This window comes from Mirounga leonina, unplaced genomic scaffold, assembly GCF_011800145.1.
Source record: "Mirounga leonina isolate KUSES-001 unplaced genomic scaffold, KU_Mleo_1.0 Mir_200, whole genome shotgun sequence".
Classification (NCBI taxonomy): domain Eukaryota; kingdom Metazoa; phylum Chordata; class Mammalia; order Carnivora; family Phocidae; genus Mirounga; species Mirounga leonina.
The window spans coordinates 26,917,454-26,942,770 of record NW_023270503.1 but is presented as its reverse complement, the minus strand read 5'-3'; the positions used below and the strand labels follow the sequence as shown (position 1 = coordinate 26,942,770).

Below are 25,317 nucleotides of genomic sequence, written 5' to 3'. Positions count from 1 at the left end.
TGGAAGGATGCTGCTGACAGGCAGAGAACTAGGAGGGAATATGGGTGAAGCATCAACAGTGCCTGTGCTGGCCACTCACCCGGCCATCTGACGAATATTTTATTGGATACCTCCTGTTCTTGGAACCAGGGATACAGCAGGGAAGAGGGACGTGTGGTCCCCACTCTTACAGAGTTGCCCTTCTAACTGGGGAGGCGGACAGTAAAGTAGCTAATGAGACAATGACAGGGTGTGAAATGTGCTCTAGAGAGCAACGTCAGAGACTCTGGGGCCGTTAGAGAGAACCGGGTGCTGTGTATGAAGCGGAAGGAGAAGAGCAGGTGGGTCTCTCAGGAAGAGGCATTTCAGCCAGGGCCCCAGGGAGAAAAAGGGGAGCCAGCCATGTTTGTGCCTGGGAAAAGCCTTCGGGGCACAGGGAATGGCGAGGACAAATGTTCTGAGCAGGACCAAGCGCAGGTGCATTTGTGTAAGGGAAAAGGGAGAGAGGAGGAAGGAACATGGCACCTGCCCTGAGGACAGCAGGGCTAGTTTAGGGCTTTGGCAAGGAGTTTAGGTCTTATTCTAAGTGTGACAGGAAGTATTGGAGAGTTAAAACCTGGAGTGGCACCGTTTGATTTATCTTTTAGAAAGCCGACTCTGCTTGTGACCCCACCACCATTTGCCACCTGCACTAGTAGATTCGGGGTCAGTGTTAGGCTCTGGGGACACCCAGAAGAATGAGTCATGGTCCCTGCCCCCAGGAGAGTGCTCAGTTCTCCCCACTGCCTCAGCCCTGTCCCCACTAACTCCCCTCTCCTGCCCCACACTTGACACAATGTGATCCATTGGAAGCTAATTTATTTTGAGTGGTTTTTCATGGGGCTGGGCTGGGCTGGGAGACGGCTGGGCTCTGAAGCTCCGTTCTAGGGACGCTGGTCCCCTTCCTCAGCACTGCGGCGGCCGAAGTCCATCCATCCGTAAGCTGCTTCTTCTTCCTCCACCCATGGTCCCTGCTTCTTGGACAGGTCTGAGGGTCAGAGCGGGGAGAGGACATGAGGATATGGGAAGGACATCTAGCCGCTGGAGACCAAGGCCAGGGTCAACCTTGGCTGGGCGAGACAAGCAGGGACAGCTGTCATAGCTCCTACCTGCCACCAGCTGTGGGGGACCCTGGAGCCCTAGCTGCCTTCGCTGGTGAGAGGCTGCGCCCAGCCGGTCCACCCAGCGTGGCTCCAGGCCCCTATTTGCCCCTGGATCCGAGGGAGCCTCCTGCAGCTGGGAGCGGGGCCTCCAAGAAGCTTCAGAGGGGGTGGCCATAGCCAGCGCAAAGATCAGCACGTACACACACAGTCGCTGCATCTTGTCTGCAAAGGAAAGAGGGGCAGAGCTGAAAGATGGGGCCATCCAGACACCCAAAGGCGGGGGCCTGGACCAGGTGGACTCTGGGTCCCTTGCTTTTGGCAGGTGCAACACTGTGTGGGGTTGTGGACTGTTCCTCAGCTCACTTCTCCAATTCCTGCCAACTCCCCCGGCTCCCAGGCCTGCCCCACTTTCCTCCTCACCTACCTTAGGTACAACAGGGGCTTCTCTTGGAGGAGGAATTTACAACCGAGAGTGCTGGTTTCCAAATTTCTGCAGAATTTGAGGCTACGTGAGCTGCTCTGTAGATGTTTAATTCTTTGTAATTTAAAGTGAGCTTTTAAATAGTCATACCAAAGGGCACGTTACAGACGGCCCGGTACCTCTGTGGAGACCACCAGCGTATTCACCGTGTGGTCGGGTCCCACAGTTTCTGCACGGCCCCTGGAGGGAAGCTTCTCCCACCAGTTTTGCTTAACTGAGGAATATCCTGTGATTGTAGTTAAGCAGTTAAAAATTAAGCTGTTACCATTTGCACCTGTGTGTCAGGGTGACCTGAGTTTGGGGATGCCATAATACAGAAATGAACTGGATACTCAAATGAAACTAAAATTCAAATCTAAAATTCTATTCTCAGCACTTATGTTCTTTGAGCCTCATTATTCTGATTGGCTTTACCTTTCAGGAACACATTCATATTAATAAAATACTACCTTTTTTTTTTTTAAAGATTTATTTATTTGACAGTGAGAGACACAGCGAGAGAGGAAACACAAGCAGAGGAAGTGAGAGAGGGAGAAGCAGGCTTCCCGCTGAGCAGGGAGCCCAATGCGGGGCTCGATCCCAGGACCCTGGGATCACGACCTGAGGCGAAGGCAGACGCTTAACGACTGAGCCACCCGGGCGCCCCAGTAAAATACTACTTTTATCTGTTTTTCATAGTGGGGTTCTCTCTTAGATTTCCTTTGGAAGAGAAAGGGTTCTTGGTGCTAAAGAAACAAGGTTGAAAAATCAGTGATCAAGAGCTACGGTGGGGGCGCCTGAGTGGCTCAGTTGGTTAAGCAACTGCCTTTGGCTCAGGTCATGATCCTGGAGTCCCGCATCGGGCTGCCTGCTTGGCAGGGAGTCTGCTTCTCCCTCCTCCACTCCCCCTGCTTGTGTTCCCTCTCTCGCTGTGTCTTTCTATGTCAAATAAATAAATAAAATCTTTAAAAAAAAAAAAAAAGAGCTACGGTGGCCCATAGGAGCCACGCATATCGTCCACCGTGGTAGCTACGGGCCTCATGTGGCTCTTTACATTTAAATTAATTAAAATTAAAAACTCCTCCCCCAGGCTAGCCACCTTCCCAGTGCACCCGTGGCTGGTGGCCACCATATTGGACGGTGCAGATAGAGACCCCATCATCGTGGAAAGTTCTTTCAGACTGCGCTGGTCTAGGAAAAAGCTCGAGATGGGATCCAGAAGCCTTGGATTCCAGTTCCAACCCTTCCTTTGTCCTTCTCACCTCGCAGGACTGGGGTGAACATGGAGTAAGGGGGGTGAAGCGGCAAGTCAGCTCAAGGTTTGGGAATGCCAGGGTGGGTTCTAGGCCGAGACCTAGTCTGGCCCTGAGCTAAGAGAAGGGTGGCAGCCCTGGAGACACCGAGGGGTGAGCCTGGTACCTTGATGCAGGGAGTCGTCCCATCAACCCTCTTCCCCGCCTCTCCACTCCCCTCCTGGGTGCTCTCACCTGCAGAGCTGGGATGTGGGCGGTGCTGTAGCCGGCCTGGTGCCTTTCCAGTCCCTGCACTGCTTGGTGCTCCTGCCCTGCCTTATAAAGCCCTCAAGGCCCCTCCCAAACGCCCATGTGGCCAGCGAGACAAAAGGGGGTGGGCACAGGTACATCACCAGTGCCCTGCCCTGTCACTCATTCAGTCAGTCATCCACATGGGGGGGAGGGGCGTTGACCTTCATGGCAGTGAGGGGCTGGTGTGGGGTCGGGGCAGGTCTTCAGCTGGGTATGAGGGCAGGCAGGAGACAGGCTCCCCGGGATCAGAACAGTGCCCCCCACCCAGTCCTTGGGGTCAGAATCCTGGTGTGCCCTCCGACTACGTCCAGTTGGGGGGCTGGGGAAGGGGGTGCACCGAATGACCCTGGATTCAGAGGAAGCATGTTTCGTCATACATTGGTGTTTGAAGAGCAGGGAGTGTGTGGATGTGGAGAGCTGTATTGATCCCCTGTCCCCTCTGCTTGGCTCTGCAAACAGGACGTGAGGTAGTTATCGGGGGCAATGGGCCATGGGCTGATGGCCTCACTCTCTCTGCCTGGTTGCCTCTTCACCTCCCTTGCCTGGAAAACCCTGAGCGTCCCCCGCCTCCTTGTGCCCTCTGTGCTGGTTGGGTTCTGCTTGCAGCTCCCCTCCACCTCGGGTCTGCTTTTACCCCCTGCCTCTTGCAAACCCCCCACCCAGGGCTCCCTGCACTTGGAGGCTCCCTCCTTTTGTTTTCCATGGGAGAAAGGGATCCGCGTGACACATTCACCACTTTCCAATATAAAAATACATCTTAAAATGGTAAGCAAAGAGACTAAAGGGCTTGCCCAAGATGTGCTAGAAAACCAAATAGTGCGCTTGTTGACTGATTTGATAAATTGCCATCTCGAGCTGGTTTTGATTTTTCCACGGTTGGCATTAGAGATTTTGCTCTTATTCACACATCATCAGGCCCCCTCCTTGTCTGGGGGAGTTTTGATACCCCTTGGGTCCTGGATAAAGGGCAGTGGTACCCATGCTCACAGCCAGCCGTGCTGAGAATTAACAGGTGATGCAGCAGGCTGTGAGTGTCCATGGCAACCAGCAGCCGAATGTTCTGGTGAATAACCACTCTAATCCAGGGCAGGGCTCAGTGACACAGCAAATGGAATTAAGTGAAAACGACAAAACCAGTGCAGGCATTGGTGATAATGAATCGAATCCATAATCTTTGAGGGGGCTTGGGAGACGGTGGTGTGGGGAGCAGCTCCATTCATGTGTTAGAGGAATAGAGATGTTCGTGTTACCATGGTGATGGGAAATGATAAGCTTTCTGTGGAGCCTGAGTTGCGCCAGAACCCAAGATTTCTGCTGTGGAGGGGGTTATGAACCGCCCTCCCCTGGCCACCTTGGCTGTTCTTGGCAGGCTGGTCACACCAGGGCTGGTGATAACAGCAAACAGAAGCGGGTACCCACTCAACAGGCGATGAGGGGACCCTTGTCGGGTGGGAAAGGGAAGGGTTTCCGGGCCTTGCCCTTTTCCAGATGTTGAACTTGGAGCAGATCTCTCCTCTTCTCTGAGCTATTTTCTTCTTCAAGAAATGAGGAAAATAACTGGGACTGGGAGGGGGGGAGTCTTGTGAAGGTGATGTACATAAAGCACCACGCACTGTGCCCAGAACATCGCAAGTCCCTAATTTGTTTGCACCTTCTCCCTTATCCTCTTTGGGCCTCAGTTAGCCTCAGCTGTGAAATGGGAATCATTCATTCCTACCTCACTGGGCTGCTGTGAAGGGGAAATGTAACAAGGTCTGCGCACACACTTGGCACACATCAGAGTTTCTCCTTTCCCAAGACTTAGGAGGGTAATTCCCTAAAAAGCATCATCTGTGAATCTAAGCCTTTCCCTCCGGCTGGCCATGACTCAGAGGGACACTTGTCCTGGGTTGCCACTGAAAGAGGTGGCAGAGATGGAGCCTATGGAGGTTGGACCTCTCAGAGGCCAGCACCGACTGGTATACAGAGGATTTGGGAACTGGTGAGGCCAGGAGAGACTCCCGGCTCCAATACTTTGACTCGCTGGATGACCAGAAATTTCAGAGTCTACCAAATTGAAGACCAGATCCCAGACCCTGGGGCCAGCCCCCTCCCTCCCTCTGTGGACCCTGCCCTTGTTCTCACAATAGTGACAATGCTTTGTGCCAGGCTTTTTGCATGAATAAATGTAGTTGCTCTTCACCATGGTCCTTGGACATAAGTACTAGTGTGTCCCTATTCCACAGATGAAGAACCTGAGGCTCACACAGGTGAGCAATCCCTGTCCTGAGTTTACAGGACCAAGGAGTCTTGGACCTGAAATCCTGGTTCTGGGATCTTTTTCCTCCCAGGAGAGTTGTGGTGGGCAGAATAATGGTGCCCCAAAGATGTCCATACCCCAATTCCTGGGACCTGTGAATATATGAGGTTACATGGCAAAAGGGACTTTGCAGATGTAATATAGACTTTAAAGTAGGGAGCTTATCCTGGATTATCTGAGTGGGCCGCATTTAATCAGATGAGCCCTTAAAACATTCTTTGGCAGGACGCCTGAGTGTGAGGTCATGATCCCGGGGTCTTGGAATCGAGTCCCGAGTTGGGCTCCTTGCTCAGCAGTGAGCCTGCTTCTCCCTCTGCCTCTCCCCCTGCTGTGTGCTTTCTCTCTCTCTAACAAAGAAACAAAAAACCAAAAAAGTTCTTTGGCTAGAACGTCCTTTGGCTAAAGGCGGAAGTGATATGGCTGAAGGATGAATCAGAGATTTGAAGAATGAGGAGGATTCCACCTGCCGTTGCTGGTTTGAAGATGGGAGAGGGAGGGCAGCAGGCTGAATGCAGGTGGCCTTCAGGAGCTGAGAGAGGCCCCCAGCTGAGGCCCTGGACCGCAAAAAACTGAATTCAGCCAACAATCTGGATGAGCTTGGAAGCAGGTTCATCCCCAGAGCCTTTAGAAAGGAGCACAGCCCTGGTGACGCCTTCATTTTGGCCCAGGGACCCACGCTGTAATTGGGACTCCTGACCTACGGAACTGTCAGAGAATGAATTGGTGTTGTGTTGTAAAGTTTGTGGTTAATTTATTATGGCTGGAACAGAGCACAGATACAAGGGGTTCTGGCCTCATGAAGGTTTCTGTCCGTAAGAACTGGCCCTGTGTGAATTTGCATGTGATTTTTCTTTTTTTTTTTTTTTTAAAGATTTTATTTATTTGACAGAGACACAGCGAGAGGGAACACAAGCGGGGGGAGTGGGAGAGGGAGAAGCAGGTTCTTCGCAGAGCAGGGAGCCCGTTGCGGGGCTCGATTCCAGGACTCCGAGATCATGACCTGAGCCGAAGGCAGAGACACTTGACGACTGAGCCATCCAGGCACCCCTGCATGTGATTTTTCAAATACAGGTAAGGCGGATGTTGGTTAAAGTATTGGGCCATTCATCCATTCCATTTTCCTTCTAGTTAGTGAGCACCTGCTGTAAGCTGGGGGTAGGATGAGGCCCCGGGGATAAGAGGTGAATATGATTGGCCCTTTCATGGCTTGCTGGTATTTGGATTCCAGGGGAGGAGGGCACAAACACTAGACATAATAACAACAGTGGGGAGCGCATTCCCTGGGGAGGGAGACTCCCCGGGGGCAGCTCTGCACGCCTGGCCACACTCCCACTGGCCAGGGCTGGACCTGGCAGGCGGCGGTCCCGGGGAGCTGCAAACCGCCGTCAGAGGCCTTCCGGGCCTCCTCATTGGTTATTGATGGCGGACAAGGGGGAGGCTGGGGATGCGTCTCTGCCCCAGGCAGCGCGGCCTGTGGGGGGTGAACGTGCTGGGACAAACAGGGACACCTGGGAGGCGTTCATGTCAGCATGGGCATCCGTGGTCCCTCCCGGGGTGGGGGGCTGCAGAGGAGGAAGTGGGTCCACGACTCTGCTCTCCCTGGGTGGTCAGGTAGCAGGACCACAGGGACGGTCGGCGGGCTGCTCTCGGGCTGAGCCGGAGAGGGTGCCCTGGGATGAGCTCAGGGGCCATGTGACCCACCCGACTGCCCCGGAGGGAGAGCAGAGGGCACCCCCCCGTTCCAGACTCCGCCTCCTCTCCCCTTCTCCTCTGATGCCCACCTGTGCCTTAGGAGCGGTGGCTCTGGATCCACACCTCCTGTCGGGATCTTGTGTGGAGCTCTAAATGCACCTGCATGCCCAGGGCACTAATCAGAAGTCTTCTCAAATCAGAAGCAGGGGTGAGACCCAGGGAGTAGCTGGAAGTCTGTGCACGGGCCTGGCCTTTGTGTATGTGGGAGGCCAGGACAAGGAGGTTTTGCTGCCCTGGGCTGAATCCCAGCTTTGACACTTCCTAGCTGTGATCTGAGGCAAGTCACAGACGGAGTATGCGCCCCATACTTACCCGGGAGGGCCACAGTGAGGGATGAGACACCTGTAGCATTCACTTGGTCTCTGCCGCACGGGAAGTTCTCTGTAAGGGTCTGCGGTTCTCATTGGTATTTTCAGCACCACAGCCTTACCTGCTCCTCATCTGTGCTGCTGCATCCTGCTGACTTCCAGAATATTCTACCCCACTTTCCTTGATTATTTTCTTCTCCACTCTTCCCTGTAATAGTCCCTGGAGCCTTCCCTCACAGGTTAACGCCTCCTCCTCCATGCAGGCCTCACCCTAGCCCCTCAGGTACACCTACCTTCTGCTTCCCGCAGCCTTGGCTCACAGCCTGGCTCCCCCCCTGGGGATTGTTTTGCCTCCCATATCTTAACAGCAACACCTTCCGCGGTTGCATGAGTGCTGACAGGGCCTATTATCTCACTTAACAATCAAAATCAAGCCCAGAACCCTGTTTGCAGACTGTCAAAACTCATTGAATGCACACGTTTGTCAAAACCCATTGAGGGCACTTAGGATTGTGCATTCCATTGTACATAAATTTTATTAAAAAAAAAAAGAACCATAATGAAGTTGAACTCTAGTTAATACAGTATTTAGGGCAAAGTGCATTCTATTTTTTATTTTATTTTATTTTATTTTAAGATTTTTGTTTATTTATTGAGAGAGAGAATGATAGAGAGCATGAGATGGAGGAGGGTCAGAGGGAGAAGCAGACTCCCTGCTGCGCAGGGAGCCCAATGCGGGACTCGATCCCGGGACTCCAGGATCATGACCTGAGCCGAAAGCAGTCGCTTAACCAACTGAGCCACCCAGGCGCCCCCATTGTATTTATTTTAAAATGCATAAAAGTAAGATGGATAGATAGGAGATAGACAATAATAAAATTATAGAATCTAGGTGGTGGGCATATGAGTCTTCACTTTAAAATTCAACTTTTCTGTGTATTTGAATATTTTTATAATAAAATATTAGAAAGTATTTTGTTTAGCTCTATCAGTGGTTTTAAGATGGGAAAAGGATCCTAAAAGCACCAGTGTGAGCGGAGTCTTTACTCAGGGGCATTTTAGAGTTGAGGGTTGGCCAGGTGAAGCTGCTTGCCCATGCCTGACAGCTGAGGGAGTGGAGCTGCACGCCTGGCCGGTCCTCTCCAGACTCTGTGCTACTACCACTCCTGGGCCCCAGCCTCTGTCCCACCCTCCCTCCAGAAGCCCAGCTCCTGCTGAATCTGCCTTTGCTGTGACTGCCGGTTCCTCCACCTGCCTTGGTTCTTACAACCCACCTACCCCTCCTGGTCTCACTTTCCTCCCTCCCCAGCCTGGCCCCATGGTTTTTTTACTTCATTTATGGGCCATGTACCTAGATCGCTACCCCTGTCCTGCTTCAGAACCTGCCAGGCTAGTCCCCAGCCACCACCCCTTCCTCAGCTCCTGCCTCCCCATCCCTGCAAAACAGGGAAGTTCCTGAAAGTGGCCAGTTGATTCAATTGTAAATTAATATTCTCAGCTGGATGGTTGCCTGGCAACCTAGTGAGTCAGGTTCCCTTCACTCCCAAGGCCATCTGACGTCAGCCCCCTTCTCCCTGCCGAGTGACCACAGTGGTCTGGGTCGACCTTCTGCTCTTTTCTCACTGGAGGGTATGCAGCCTTATCAAGTTCAGCGCCCCCACGATGGACCTTCATCCCAGACCCTCCTGCCTGCTCAGAGACCTAATGCCTTCCCTTTCCGTTCATTCATTCCTAAGTACCCACTTTGTGCCAGGCACGGTGTTGACCCTGAGAACACAATATTGATCAAGACGGTCTTTGTTCCTTTTCTCTTGGGGAGAGACAGTGTGATGATGAGCTTAAGGTACCATGGATGGTTGGGGGAGGGAGGAGGTGGGTGGGGAAGGCTTCTCTTTGGCATGGCCCTTGAAATTCTCTTAAATGCAAGCTTTCTGATGTCTATAACATGTTTTCACCTCCCTCTTCCCCTAATAATGGTGATTTTTAAAATTTACGGAGCCCTTCCATGGCAGACCTCCATGCTAAGCACTTTAAGGGCATTATGTCTTTTTTTTTAAAAATATTTTATTTATTTATTTGAGAGAAAGAGAGAGCACAAATGAGTGGGTGGGGAGGGGCAGAGGGAGAGGGAGAAGCAGACTCCCCGCTGAGCAGGAAGCCTGACGTGGGGCTCGATCCCAGGACCCCGCGATCAAGACCTGAGCCAAGGCAGATGCTTAACTGACTGAGAGACCCAGGTGCCCCGGGTATTATGTCTTTGGAGTCCTTACCACAACACCACGAGGAGGGTAATGCTATTGCTCCTAGCTGAGGAAACTGAGGCACAGAGAAATTGGTGAAGCAATGAAGCAGTTCACCATGTGCTTTGAGCATCCCTGAGTCTTGCTGAGTATGCCAAGAGGGTAAGGTCACAGCAGCTCTTTACTCGGGCCATTTCTCAGGGTTGTATTTTCAGTGAGTGACCTTGAGGGACGAGGTCATGTCTCCCTAGGGGACATACAGCAGCCTTGCTTACTACTTCCTACAGAAGCAGTAGCTTCCCAGGGTCTGTGTCCTTGTCTGCCTCCCAACTATGGCCTGTGTAGCCTCTGTGTGGGTCTGTAATGTGTTACCACCAAGGGCAAGGGGGATTGATGCAAAGTATACTGCTAGCTGGATTGTGAGTAATAACGTTACTTGTCTCTGATCCAAGGGTCTTGTGTCTTCTGCCTGCGTTGATGAAAGAGTAATAGGATAGCTTATCTGCTCGTGAGTAGGGCGAAGTCAAAATCCCACACTCAACCCAGTGACTAGCTCGGGGCACAGAGCCCATCAGATGTATAGTTGAGGCTTGAACCTAGACAGTTGGATTCTATAAGCATAAAGAAAAGCCTTTCCTTGTTGAGGGCTGCGTCCTCTATAGCGAACCTTCTCTTCCCTGCACGCTGTAATCTGTTGAGCCAGTGAGTGGGGTTGCTTGGGGTGGCAGACGGGGGCCGGAGAAACGAGGGAGGTTTCGGTAGCTGAATTCACCTGTAGTCTTGCTTGGCTATTAAGAAAAGCTGTTTCAGCGAAGGGAGAAGGGGAGGTGCGTTTCTTTAGGCTTTACTGAAGTTCCTCCTGTTTTATAAACCTGCCTAATTCCGAACTCTCCCTGGCAGAGGGTAAGGACATTTCTGTTCACCAGCCCAAAGTGGTACTTCCATGTGGTAAGGGCAAAACCCCTGCTCATAATTTGCCTACCCAGCCAGCTCTGGCATGATACAATTAAAAATACATATATAAGGGGCGCCTGGGTGGCTCAGTTGGTTAAGCATCTGCCTTCGGCTCAGGTCATGATCCCGGGGTCCTGGGATCGAACCCCGCTTCAGGCTCCCTGCTCAGTGGGGGGTCTGCTTCTCCCTCTGCCCCTCCCACCCCACTCATGCGCACTCTCTCTCTCTGTCTCAAATAAATAAAAAATCTTTAAAAAATATATAAGATCTATTTATCGAGATATAGTGCACACATCACACCATTCACTTTTTTTTTTTCACACCATTCACTCCTTTAAAGTACACAAGCCAGTGGCTTTCAGCACATCCACAAAGTGGCACAACCATGACCTTTATCTAGTTCCAGAATATTTGCATCACCCCAAAAGGAAAGCCCCCATACCCATTTGCAGTCACTCCTCATTCCTCCCCACCCCACTCCAGGGAATGACTAGGAAATGAAAAGAGGTTTGTGAGTAACTGTTCGGGGAACTGGCAGCACCGAGATCACCTTACAAGGAACTCCCTCCTCATCGACTGTTTGAAATTTAAAGTTGCTCTCTCAAATAGCACGTAAAAAGGAAACCCAAACCACAGGGTACTAGAACATTACAGCCACGAGAATTCTTTTTTTTTTTTTTTAAAGATTTTATTTATTTATTTGAAAGAGAGAATGAGATAGAGAGAGAGCATGAGAGGGGGGAGGGAGGGAGAAGCAGACTCCCCGCCGAGCAGGGAGCCCGATGCGGGACTCGATCCTGGGACTCCAGGATCATGACCCGAGCCGAAGGCAGTCGCCCAACCAACTGAGCCACCCAGGCGCCCCAGCCACGAGAATTCTAAGAGATGGGAGTAGATGGTCAAAATCAAACAAAGATAAATTATAGGCTTGTCCAGATGGTCCCTGTCATAGGCTGACTGTGACCCCTTGCCTAAGTATGGCTGAAATAATTTAGGTGTTTGTACCCTGGTTTAGTATCTGACTCCCCGGCTAGAGTATAGACTCCAGGAGGAGGAAGGTGGGCTTTGACTTGTTTGTTGCTGATCTGTACTGAGTGAGTCCTCCAGAAATGGGAATGAATGAGTGAACACGGCCAGAGAGTGGGCAGTGGGTTCTGGGCTTGAAAGAGAAGTTGAGGCTGGAAACAGTGTTAGGATCATGACCCAGGGTGAGGCTGCCAAGGGAGAGGCACTGAAGGCCAAGACTGTCTTCATCCCTTTGGAACTCCTACACTTGGAGAATGGAGGGATGGAAGGTCCAAGCAGGTGGAGAGGTCACAGGGTGCCGAGTGGGAGACCTTATTGGATAATCAAAGAGGGCTGGTGTATGGTGCCCAATGCTGCCGGAAACATTGTAGGACACGAGGACATCCGAGGCCCTGTCCGTCTTCCCCTACTGGAACGTAGTGTCCATATGGGCAGGGATCTCTGTTCAGTGCTACATCCCCAGCGCCTCAAAGGGTGGCTGGTCCATACGCAATGCTGAATAGATGTTTACTGAATGAATGAATGACTCATGCTATGAGAAGTTTAAAATTAGCAGGCTTAGCTTTTGTAACATCATGATTTTCTCTCTTTCCTTTGCGTTTCTACTTGGTAGAGCAGGAGGGAAAGAGTGAATTAAACCAGTGGTCTTGGGGGGATGTGGTTTTGCCTCCCAGGGGCATTTGACAATGTCTGGAGATAATTTTGGTTGTTGGGCGTTTGTGGGAAGGCGTGCTATCACCAAGTAGTGGGTGGAGGTCCGAGATACTGTTAAACATCCTATGATACACAGGTCAGCCCCCTCTTCCCCAACACATAATTATCTGGGCCCAAATATTAATAGTGCTGAGTTAAGTGAAGCCCCCGGTTACACAAACCCATGGGAAATATCATAAGCCTGGGCAAGCGCTTTGTGAAGCTGTCCACATGAATGTCTTCTGTCCTACATCCAACAGTAAAGCAACTAAAGCTCTGTCTCAGCGAGTCTGGATTCCTTTGAACTCAAAATCCCTGTCATATCAATCAATAATCTAGAGGACCAACTTGGGAACTTTAGATCTTTTTCATCATATGCCAGGTGTATGTCTGGCATTTTAAGCAAAAAATAATTTGAAGTTGGTAAATTATGATCGGTTCCTTTAAAGTTCAATTTATAATCTGTAATAATCATACCAGGCAAAGACAGCTTTTGACTTTCCCCAGTAAAGAAGTGACAAAACACTGTTTAGATTTAATTAGAAGGAAAAGCATGACTTCAGACAAATTAAAAAGGGATACTGCATCACGTTTGGTTCTGAGAACAAATGTATATTAAAATGTAGATTTAGGTTTCATTATGTACTTAAAAAACAATCTAATGTTCATTGGGATCCCCTTATATTTGTTATAGCTTTTGTATTATTTTTCCTAGGGGGCGACAGAAGAGAGTTTCAGGCTACTCACATGCAGGCACATTACAAATGGCACTTGAGAGATGCAAGCTGCCTTCAGTTCCAATGAAGGAAAAGTCAAATTAGTTCTAGCTGTCACTGTATTTTCTCCTTTGGCGTTGTTTTTGACATCCTGGAGACCTCTTAATCAGATGGATGGGACCTGCAGGTCTGGTGGGCTTCGATGGAGGTGAATGGCTAGATTATCATCACTTATGGGCCACCCCCAGGGGTTCTGTCCTGAGGCTCTGGGTACCACGCTTGGTACCACTGCAGGGCTCCCCAGCTGATCCCGGTCACAGCCAGGTCTCTGTACTTCTTAGCTAGTGCAATGAACTCTGTCCATATGCAGCTCATACGGTTGCTTTCCACACTTCAACAATTTTTGTGTGTTTTAAATGCACATCTAAAACCATAATGGAGGGGCGCCTGGGTGGCTCAGTCGTTAAGCGTCTGCCTTCGGCTCAGGTCATGGTTCCAGGGTCCTGGGATCGAGCCCCACATCAGGCTCCCTGCTTAGCGGGAAGCCTGCTTCTCCCTCTCCCACTCCCCCTGCTTGTGTTCCCTCTCTCTCTGTGTCTCTCTCTGTCAAATAAATAAATAAAATCTTTAAAAAAAAAACCATAATGGAAAATGCACTTATAAAAATTAGAAGTCCATAAGGCACCCAGCTGGCTCAGTCGGTAGACTCTGTGACTCTTGATCTCGGGGTTGTGAGTTCAAGCCCCACGTTGGGTGTAGAGATTACTTAAACATAAGATCTTAAAAAATAAAAGTCATGTTACTGTCTTTTTTAACCAGCTTGCGGACCTCAATATGAGGTCTCCTCATTTTATGGTTCAAACCGGTGCTTCTCAAGCTTTGTTAAATGCCGATTGTTAAAATGAAGATGGCTTTATGGGGTCTGGGGTTGGGCTTGAAATTCTGTCCTTCCAACGAGCTCCCAGGGGACACTGAGCTGCAGGAGTCTATAGTTCTGTCTCTAAGGTGGACCATGGAACCTACGTAGGTCACGTCTCTCTGCATTGGCCTTGTCCTTGGGCTTGTTTTCTCCTGTTGCACAGAAATGGAGAATCAATTACTTGACACACACGGAATGATGGTCATGTTTATGCTCCACGTTAACACTTTCAACCTCTGTGCTCCCTGTGCTTCCTGTTTTTAGTCAATTGCCCATTCTGGGTATAAATTGGCCATCAAGGACTAAGATTAAAGACAATTTAAACCGGGCAACGGCCCTGGCTGCTGACGCGGGGTGGTGGCTGGCGACAGTGGCTAGGGAACAAGGGAGTCACGCACAGGCTTCTGAGGCTGTGGTCCGGCTGCTGTGTGTGTCCCTTCTGCCCAACACACACTCGGTTTTGGAGCTGTTTAGAAATATCTTTAAATAGTTATTCATTTTCAAAGTCGATATTGGAACAGGCACGTTTCTGCTTGCGATGCTGTACCTGGAAGAACTTCGTTAATCCTGAGGCTTTGTAAGCCTGGGAGGAAACCACAGACCCGTGATTCTTAGCTGGTTTGGGTAGTGGGCTCTTTTAAGAATCTGATAAAAGCTGTGGACGGTCTTGCCAGAAAATAACCAAATGTACGTTACACACAAAACCTCAGGGGTTGGTTTCTCAGATGCTGGTAACCAAGTTCTGACCCTTGGCCACCCCCTTCTCAAACCATCTTAAATACAGTACTCCTGATTGCTTTCTCTGAAGCTTAGCTCTGGTAATGCTCTCTCCACCGCATGTTTCCTCAATAGCTCCCCATCAGTCACAGTAGTGTTCCCCCAGTGTGGTTTGTGGCCCTCCCATATGAATTGGCCGATGCTGATGCTGGTTAAAATAGCAGGTGCCTGGGCCCCACATCAGAAGAACCTCTGGATCAGAGTCTCTGGCTCTAGAGGGGGGCATTTCCTGGAGCACTGTGGGCCAGGCATTCTGACCTCAGAGGCTCTGTTGTACCTCATACCAAGTGAATAAAATGCATCCATGGGCCAAATAGACATTTTCTGTAGTTTTTTGTGAAAGACATAAATTTTATAAATCTGAGTTTTGTTAAAAATAATATCGTTCTTGGGGCGCCTGGGTGGCTCAGTCTGTTAAACATCTGCCTTCGACTCAGGTCATTGTCCTGGGGTCCTGGGATGGGGCCCCGCATCCAGCTCCCTGCTCAGTAGGGGGCCTGCTTCTCCCTCTGCCTGTGTTCTGTCAAATAAATGAATAAAATCTAAAAAAAAAATATTGTTCTTGGGGCACGTGGGTGCTGTCGGTTAAGCATCCGACTCTTGATCTCAACTGAGGCCTTGATCTCAAGGTTTTGAGTTCAAGCCCTGCATTGGGCTCCATGCTGAGCATGGAGCCTACTTAAAAAGTGTTCTTTCTCTAGAAAATTTTATTATATTTACATATACAAGAATTATATTGCAGCGATAGCCAGTGTTACCTCTTATAGTGTTAAACACTTACCCATTCTGAGTTTTGCAATTTTTGGGTCAAATTTTGTAGGCCCTTGAAAAACAGGTGGGATTGTTCCACTAACACCCGGTTGAGCCTAACTATCCTGGGGGGGGGGGGGGCTAGAATCTGAAATTTTTTTTTTTTAAGATTTTTATTTATTTGACAGAGAGAGACACAGTGAGAGAGGGAACACAAGCAGGGGGAGTGGGAGAGGGAGAAGCAGGCCTCCCGCGGAGCAGGGAGCCCGATGCGGGACTCGATCCCAGGACCCTGGGATCATGACCTGAGCCGAAGGCAGATGCTTAATGACTGAGCCACCCAGGCGCCCTAGAATCTGAATTTTTAACAACCTTCCCCAGAACAGTGTTTCATGAATATTTGAATTAGGAGGATTTAAGAGAGTCCAAGCGAAGAAATGGCCAAAGCCTCACACTACTTGCTAATTCTGAAATAATGTGTACCTCCTGAAAAGTTAAAGATTAGTCAGGGAGCTCTTCATTTCAAAGCCTTATGAACAGTAAACTGTGTTTTGAGACTCACGCCACAAGGGGGCAGCATCCAGGACGGTAAACAAGGAAGCGGGTCAATTCCAGAGGTAGTTGGTAGAATGTTTAGTTCCCAAATATATCGTGTTTCTTTGTTTTATTTATAGGTAAACTTTGAATAGGCTTTAAAGCAGTTTTTGTGGATTCCTGTGCAGTTTTAGCTGACCAGTATTCATTTTGTCTTGCTAACACATTTTTTTTTTTTTTTTTAAAGATTTTATTTACTTGACAGACACGAGAGAGAGGGAACACAAGCAGGGGGAGAGGGAGAGGGAGAAGCTGGCTTCCCACCGAGCAGGGAGCCCAATGCGGGGCTGGGATCATGACCTGAGCCAAAGGCAGATGGTTGACGACTGAGCCACCCAGGCGCCCTAACGCAGTTTTAAGGACCTTTGAGTCTGTTTCTGCTTGTCCCTGTGGCAGAGGGGTGCGCCTGGGTCGGGGCAGGGAGAGTGAGCGGAGAGAGGGGGGAAGTAGGAGAGGGAAGGGGAGAAGGGCAGCCAGAAGAGTGAGGAGGCAGAGAGGAGACTGGGGCGGGAGAGAGGAACCAACAGCCCAGGGCTGGGAGACCTTCCTCACCATCTGCTCTTCGCTGTGACTCTTACGCAGACTAACCTCTGAATGTTTTCAGCTTGGGGCGCAGCCCACTGCGACCTCACACCAGCCTTCCAGCCCTCCTTCCCCTCTGCTGCCTTCTCATTGCCTCTGTGCGGGCTCAGCTGCATCACTTCTCTGAATCCGTCTTATAACGGGGCTGAGTTCCTACTGTTTAGAGGCCAGTGTGCACTGTAGGCACTTAGCACAGGCCTGACATACAGTGGGAGACAATACGGAGTCATTTCTGCTCTATGTAAGGCCTTTGTTCCAGCCAAACGGTCCTACCTCAGGGCCCTCATAGACACTGGGTGCTCCCACCTCTGGGTCTTGACTCCTCCGACCCGAATGCCCTGCTTCATTTGGCACCTCTTTTATGAAGCTTTTCCTGGCCCCCTTGGGTGTGGATGGGGTGAGGAAGATTTGCCAGTCCCAGAAACGTGTGGCTGCTTTCTGCCTCATGTTCAAGGTTCTCTGCGGGTCCTTCCTATCAGGCCATTTGCTTCCCGAACACAGGGTGTTGTCCTGATTGCTTTTGTGTGCCCCGTGATTCTCCACTCTACACTGCATGTACCATCTCTGTAAAATGGTAGAGCTATTTAAATTGTGAATGTGTAGGTTATCTGGTGGGAAGGGCAGAAGGCAGAGATCCTGGGTTCTGGATGAAACTCTTACCACTGATTGGCCCTGCAGATTTCACCCATCAAATGGGCACAACCATGCTTTATTTCAGGCCTGAGATACTGAATTAGGGTGTTCACAAACCCGCCATGCTCACAGGGAGTTGCTTTGATTGGTTCTACAGATGATTGGTTGATTTAAAACCGATGTTGCTAGCTTAACTCAGAATCATGTCATTCTAGAAAACTTAATTCCTTAAAAGGCAAGAGTTTTCTCATAGCCTAGCACAGGACCTACCCATCTACATGATTCCGTTTTGTCTTCTGATTGTGGTCTTCTGTGGGTTTGGCCAACAAGGTTGCTTCTAGAAGTTTTTGAAGAATAGCCCTTCTGCTCTACAGTCAAATCTTAGATTTACAACCATCACCAAATGTTACAATGCCATTATGTTTGGTGCCAACTGGTGAAGTTGTTTGCTAAACAGATGTTTTTGTAGGACCTTGTGTTACACCATGTCTACCTCCCAGATTACAGTCCTCTCTTCTCAGGGCAGCTGCCACATCTCAGCCTTCCATCTCCTCTCCTTCCATGTCGGCCTCTGTACAGACTCATAAAGCTGCCCATCTACAGGAGGATGGTGATTCAAGTGTCGATTCCTCAGACTACTCTCTGCAGTTTGAAGCCTGTGTTTTATGATCTGAAATTGGTACCAATTCATGATCCACATGCTAGAATTTTAGAATGAATGGAGCCAGGAACAGATGTCCACATATTCATTGTCCTGTCGAAAGAAGGCCTCTGGACAGTTTATTTCAGCAATACTTCTAGTCACTGAACTTTGTTGCACTATAAACCTACTCCCGGGGCACCTGGGTGGCTCAGATCATGATCCCAGCATCCTGGGATCGAGCCCCAATTCGGGCTCTCTGCTCCGCAGGAAGCCTGCTTCTCCCTCTTCCCCTGTGTTCCTGCTCTCGCTGTCAAATAAAAATTAAAAAAAAAAACACCTATTCCCTGGAAAAGGCACTTTTGTATACCTCCTAGGGGTGTGAGGATTAGATCAAGTCCCACACCAGGTCTGTCCCTTTGTTACAGCATTTAAGCCAAGATCCTGTCACTGAGGGGACTCGAGGGTTTCCAACCAAACTGCTCCATCAACTCACAAGGCAAGTTCCTCCAGAGCCACCAAGCAGGGACAGCCATCACCACTACATCTTTCCACCATGCCTGCAACACAACTGACCTGTGGGCAACTTGGGAAGGACAAGCTCACTAAAGGTTTTCTTGGCCAAGAGGTGGAGGCCCCAGGTGAAGTTGAGCTGTGGGTGTAGACTATCCTTCACTGCCCATTTCTGTGGTTCCTTCACACATACGAGCCTGATTATACATAAAATACAATCTGCAAGTCAGGTGTTTCTGAAAACAAGTTTTATTTAAATAAGGGTTTAAATACATTACATAACATTAAAACTGAAGGAAAAAATAAACCAAAACCAGTCTGTTACTTCACATGGCATTGGGCAGCTGTTGCTAGGAAGTTGCAAGCTCTACAGCTAGCTACATGACTGATACATCAGTTTGAAGTTTGTTCCCTTGTCAAAAGTTTAACTCCTATGAAGGCTGGCCTCACATTCTGGTGTTTGGACATCGATTAGCTAGGACAGGTCTGGTCAAAAAGACCTTGGTGGCAAGTCAGATGTCCTATCACGCCTCACTAGAGGGAAGGTGGCCGCTCTAAGCTCTGCCCACCTGGTCAGGTTGGAGACACCAGGGATCTTTCTTTGACTACCAGTGACTCCCTGTAGCAGCACAGCTGCGGTTGCGGTCTTACCCCATCCTGTCCTCTCAGCTTCACCGTGGGCTGTTCAGGTGGTGACATTCTCTTAGGGCAGGGAACTCTGAAGAGGGAGAGCCGAGGAGCTTCTGGCCAGACATAGCCATCTGTGATCTTGGGGCTCTGTGCTGGACCGAAACATCACATTACTGCTTGGTTTCAGGCCGGACACTGCCAGGCGCCTACTGCTTGACCTCTGTTTAAATGAGGGACTTCAAGACTAGACAGCATGGCTCTTTTCAGTTTATTGCATGAAGGAGTTACACTAGTCCAAGTTAAAAGCAGACCCCAAATGGTTACATTATACAAGCCGTGAGGTTTTTAAACTTGTGACAAGGGACAGAAGGGAAATTCTACTCATTGCAAGGAAATCCTCACTTAAGCTTCAGTGAGCCAAAAGCACTTAAAACCCATGAACCTTCAGCTGGTCGTCCTTAGCCAGTCCAATCTGCAAAGAAAAAAGGACAAAGTTATAATAGGGGATATGAAGAGAATTAAAGTCCCCATTTCTGATGGCAGCAACTTTGCTTGCTTCTACAATAGGCAAGAAAACTCCAAGAGCCTAGGCACACACTTTGACCACTATGAGCACAATGGTTCTTAACTCAGGTTATACCGTTAAGAACCAATGATGTAACAGGATTTTAGCACTTAGGAATAGCCAGCCAGACATCCTCTTTTTGTGTGTAATTTAAAATGGCATCTTTAAAGTAGATCCACGTACAGGGCATCTGGCTGGCTCAGTTGTAGAGCATGCAACTCTTCACCTTGGGGTTTTGAGTTCAGACCCCACATTGGGTTTAAGTAGAGATTACTTAAAAAAAAAAAACAAAAAAAAAAAAAACAGTAACAAAAAAAACAGATCCATGTAAAGGGTGATTTAAGGCAGGTAAGTCCTTAAAAAAAGAAATACTCGTGTATATATTTCGAAACTCAACTGTTGTCTTGTAGAGCTTTAACAGACTAGGCACGATCTGATAGTGGCCAGGACAGAGGCACAAATGAATTATGAAGAAGTGACTGAACTCACCTCTACCAGGAACTGGCATATGTTCTTGCGCTGGTCACCCTGTAGCTGAATTACTTCTCCATATTCTGGATGCTCAATCACAGTACCATTGCAGGCAAATTTCTGCAAACACCAACAAAGCAAAACAAATTAGGCCAAGCAACAGTCCGAGTGCACTAACAACCTCTAACGAGAAGCAATACAAGTCAGCACCCCTACCAGAGCAAGTTAAATGGGATTTTCCTACAATCTCATTGAAGACCTACCTTCTTAAACGCCTTCACTAGTTTCTTTTTATCGTAATCATCAGCGATCCCTTGGACAGTAGTAAGGGTCTTCCTGCCGTTTCTCTGTTGAATTCTTATATGGATATAATCCTCAGTGCCAGCAGGAAGCAGATCATCACCCTTACTTGCATCAGCAAAGGGGTCTGGGAAGAAACATCAAGCTCGTTTAGAGCTGCTGGGGCTTAAGTGCCACTGCCACTCTCCCAATGGATCATTTTTGCACGCGCGGAAACTAACACTGAAATCGCCAGGGCCTAGGTCACGTCAGATCTGTCCTTGCTGGCTGACCGCGAACGGGTCAGTCCGGGCCGGCCGGCTTCCCCAGCGCCGGGAAAAGCCTGGGCCTTCTGCCCCAGGCCCGCCCTCGGAAGACGATCACGTGCCGGGGGAGCCTGGGCGGGCGGGCGGACGGGCGGGCAGCGCCCCACCCGGCTGATGCAACCGGCCGGAACCCGACCACCAAGGCGGGGCCGAGCTTCCCGCCCCATTGGCGGGAGCGTTTGTCACTTAGGAAGACGCCGCCTCTCACTCCCGGCTCCGTGACAACGGCGATTACGTAACGGATGTGACGCAGGGGTGGCGGGAGGGGGCGGGTGTGGCCCAAGGCGGCCTGGGAGCCATTAGTAAATGCGCCACCCGCGACGCCGGGCCGCCCAAGGGCTGCCTCCCTGGCGGCTCCTTCCGGTCGCGCTTTAAGGGCAGATCCCAGGGCCCGGGTCAAAGCCCCGCTTCCTACGAGCCCGGACACCTTCCCTCAGCCTATGTTTACGAAAGCCCGGAACACCGGCAGGTTTCCGGGCCCCGTCTCCGGGCCCGAAGCACTTCGCCGCCCCACCCAGGCCTTTCTCCCCACGGGACCTTTCCGCAGTTTACCGAAAGAGTGGAGGTTCTGGATAGCGGACATACGATACGATTCCTTTTCCTCGGTGGAAACGGCCTGCGGAAGGCGGCGGCGGGAGAAGGCGGGCGGGGGGGACGGAGCGTCGGGAAGCGAGGGGGCTCAAGGGGGAGGCTGCTGAGTCCTCGGCGGCGGCTCAGTGACTGGGGCGGAGGGGCGGTGCCTGTATTCACTTATATAGCCGCCCCTGTGACGCCAGCGCGCTGCCCTCACGTCCCGGCCCCACCCACGGCGTCGTGGCCTCAGCGCCCGGACGCCGGCGCTTCCGATTGGTTCGGGGCGGGGACGCGGGACGGCGCTTGCGCAGGAAGTCTGCGCTGCGGGAGGGCGTCCTCTCGGTTCCGGGAGAGGTGGAAGGGGGAGGGAAAGGGTGGTCCGTCTAGGCGCTTGCGCAGTGCAGGAGGAAGGTGTCGGTGGCGCAGAAAATTGGCGGAGGTTTCGGAAGCGCCTTACCACTTATGTTCTCTGTCTTGACACTATTGCAGCCCTACCTGCTTGGAAGAGCGCGTTTTCATGGGATAGATCGGCACTCCGTAAATGAGACTTAGATGCTGAACCTCCCAAACGCGACGAATTCCCACTATCTCATACTCCGTTACCCACGTAGTCTTACGGATTTAGGGCAGCACTTTCATTTAATCAACACACGGCTGTTAATCAACACACAATAATATAATGCAAGCCTTAACTTCATCCTTTAGGTTAAGTTACTATTTAGATGAATCTAATCCAAAAATGGATTAATCTACTTTAAAGAAAAAATGCCCTGCTCCTTAGCCTGGGTTCGAGGGAGAGTGACGCCGGTTCTCGGGGCTAAGAATAATTCAGGTACCCGAAGGGTGTCCTGTGTGTCCTCCAAATTGTGTGGGGTGGAACCTTACCAGAGAGGAGTGAAAATATTTTCTTCAAAGCAGTCAACCTTTCTTGCTCTTTCAATATATAAATTTGAAATGTTCTCAGTTGCAAGGGTGAATAGAGTGGATTTAGACACCAAAGGCTTCCAGGAGCCAGACAGGTAAGATAAAGGAGTGCAGACAGCCAAGTGTGACGTGACGGGGTGTGGAGGGGGCCCAGGGTGAGGACTAGAGGATATAGCAGCGATGGGCGATGTGAGCCCCAGCTGACACGGAGGGTGGGAAAGAGCCTATTTATGGGGCAGGGTGAGAGCCTACCAGATGAGAAACCCCAAGGAAGGAAAAGTTAGGTGTACTTGATAGTTTGTTTTGATTGCATATTTACTAAGTAACCTTTTGATTAATAATTTGGCTTCCTTGATACCAGGAAGGGGGTAACCATAGCTAGAAGTCATGGGCATCTCAGTCTGATGTGCATCCCAACCTGCCCTCCACCTGGGAGCCTCTACCCTCATAGATGTGGCTGTGCTTGAAAGGGGTTTGCAGAGAGAGAGTGTGAGTGAGTCAGAGCCAACCTTCCCAGTGTGCACACATATTTTGTTATACAAATTTTTAAATTAACAATATGGTCTTGCTTATCATTCTTCCCTTGTAGGAAAAGACCCTTTCTGTGCCATTTTAAAGAAATCCTTTCTCTCCTTTGAGTTTATAAAGATACTCTTTTTGTTGTTGTTTGTTTCAAAAGCTTTATTTTTATATATTTTTTAAATCTTTTTTTTAAAAAAGATTTTATTTATTTATTTGACAGAGAGATAGTGAGAGCAGGAACACAAGCAGTGGGAGGGAGAGGGAGAAGCAGGCTTCCTGCTGAGCAGGGAGCCCGATGCGGGGCTCGATCCCAGGACCCTGGGATCATGACCTGCAGAAGGCAGACACTTGACGACTGAGCCACTCAGGCACCCTTTTATATTGTTATTTATTATTATTTTTAAAAGATTTATTTCTTTGAGAGAGAGAGAGAAAGAGAGAGAGGCATGAGAGGGGAGGGGCAGAGGCGGAGGGAGAAAGAATCTGAAGCAGATTCTGCACTGAGCTCAGAGCCCAATGCAGGGCTCCATCCCTTGACCCTGATATCATGACCTGAGCCGAAACCAAGAGTCAGTGGCTTAACTGACTGAGCCACCCAGGCGCCCCTATTTTATTATTTAGAGAGAGAGAGAGCTTGAGTGGGGGGCAGAGCAGAGGGAGAGAGAGAATCTTAAACAGGCTCCACACTCAGCGTGGGGCTTGATCTCAAGACCTTGAAATAATGACCTGAGCTGAAATTAAGAGTCAGACACTTAACTGGCTGAGCCACCCAGGCACTCCTGTTTGCTTTGAAAATTTTAAAGCTTTACTTTTACCTTTTATTTACTTTTATTTTTAATATTTTAAATATTATTTATTATTTGAGAGAGAGAGCACAAGGGTGGGGACAGGGAGAGGGAGAAGCAAACTCCCTGCTGAGCGGGGAGCCAGACACAGGGCTCGATCCCAGGACCCTGAGATCACGACCTGAGCCGAAGGCAGACGCTTAACTGACTAAGCACCCAGGCACCCCTACTTTTACCTTTTAGGTCTTTAAGCCACCCAGAATTGATTTGTGTGTGTGGTGTGAGACAGGGATCTGATTTTTTCCCTATATGGATAGACCCTTGTTCCAGCACCATTTATTGAATAACATATAATTTCCCCACTGATTCATGCCTTTTTTGTCATACTCAGGTTTCCATTTGTGTGTGGGCTTGTTTTTGGAGTTTCTGTTCTGTTGCACTCATCTGTTTATCCCAAAGCCACACTCCCTTAATGATAGGACATCTGCCAAAAGTCTTGATGTCCAATAGGATGAGCTCCTCCATTTGGTCCTAGTTCCCCTTTCAGCCTTGTGGCCTATCACCACTCCCCACATTCCACACCACCGCAGTTCTTTTTTTAAGATTTTATTTATTTATTTGACAGAGAGAGACACAGCGAGAGAGGGAACACAAGCAGGGGGAGTGGGAGAGGGAGAAGCAGGCTTCCCGCGGAGCAGGGAGCCCGATGTGGGGCTCGATCCCAGGACCCTGGGATCATGACCTGAGCCGAAGGCAGACGCTTAACGACTGAGCTACCCAGGTGCCCCCACATCACCACAGTTCTATGAAGCACCCTGAACTTTCTCACCTCAGGGGGTTTGTACAAAGACTCTCCCTTTGCTTGCTACATTCTTTTGTCTTTTTTTGTGGGATGTCTCCCACTCATCCATCAGGACTCAGCTGGGACTATCAGTTCTTTTGAGAAGACTGCGTTTGGAGCCTTTTCTGTGCCCCCACCTCCTCTATTTTGGCATTTATCACACTGCATTTGGCTCGCCTGTTCCTTGAACTGGCTACATAATTTGCTGGGCCCAGTACAAAATAAAAAATGTGAGGCCCTTTGCTCAAAAATGGTTAAGAATTTCAAGACAGTGACAGCAGAGCATTAAACCAAACATGCGATGCTTCCAAGCATGGGGCCCCATGTGACTGTGCAGGTTGCATGCCCTTGAATCGGGCTCTGCCCCTTCCCTTATTTGTCTCCTGCTGGGCTGTGAGCTCAAAGAGCAAGGTGCATGCCTATCTCCTCTGTGGCCTATGTGCAGTAAATTCCTGGCACGCAGTGGGTGCCCAATGCTTGTCGAATGAACATGCGGACATACATTGTAGGTGCTCAGTTACTTGGAATGGCCAATTCCTGACTCCAGGCTGTAACCTCTGCTATCCTATTAGAGAGTCCTGGCGTGGAGCACTGAGAAAAAATCCTTTTGAGAAGTCTGACTCTGGTCTCCAAAGAAAGCTTCTAATCTGGCCTCCTGGCTCAGGGCAGAGAGGATAGCCCTCAGTCAGCCACACCCCCCAGCTTCTCTTGCAAGGACGCAGTGCCCGGTGCCAGACCTGACCTCAGTGCTCTGTAAACAGCTATCACTACAAACACACACAGGCTTTGCCCCAGGCAGGAGGCAGTGCAGAGGGCAGGCCTGGAGCGAGTGGTTGGGGAAGCAGGAGACCCAGTTCGTGATGACCGCCCGTTTCCTGGG

General features: G+C 49.9%; 2 protein-coding genes across 2 annotated transcripts; both read right to left on the bottom strand.

Moving 5' to 3' along the window:
* Positions 1-821: 821 nt before the first annotated feature.
* GAST (gastrin) lies at positions 822-1,415 on the bottom strand. The gene is made up of 2 exons (XM_035027435.1): positions 1,128-1,415; positions 822-1,006 (listed from the first exon to the last, which is right to left on the bottom strand). The coding sequence occupies exons 1-2, from the start codon at positions 1,381-1,383 to the stop codon at positions 903-905; spliced, it is 360 nt and encodes a 119-aa protein (XP_034883326.1). The 5' UTR covers positions 1,384-1,415; the 3' UTR covers positions 822-902.
* Positions 1,416-18,760: 17,345 nt separating this feature from the next.
* EIF1 (eukaryotic translation initiation factor 1) lies at positions 18,761-21,519 on the bottom strand (the record flags this gene model as incomplete). The annotated part of the gene is given in 4 exon segments (XM_035027092.1): positions 18,761-19,623; positions 20,206-20,307; positions 20,451-20,614; positions 21,345-21,519. Coding segments are annotated over 4 exon segments (342 nt in total). The 3' UTR covers positions 18,761-19,578.
* Between the last annotated feature and the right edge of the window lie 3,798 nt (positions 21,520-25,317).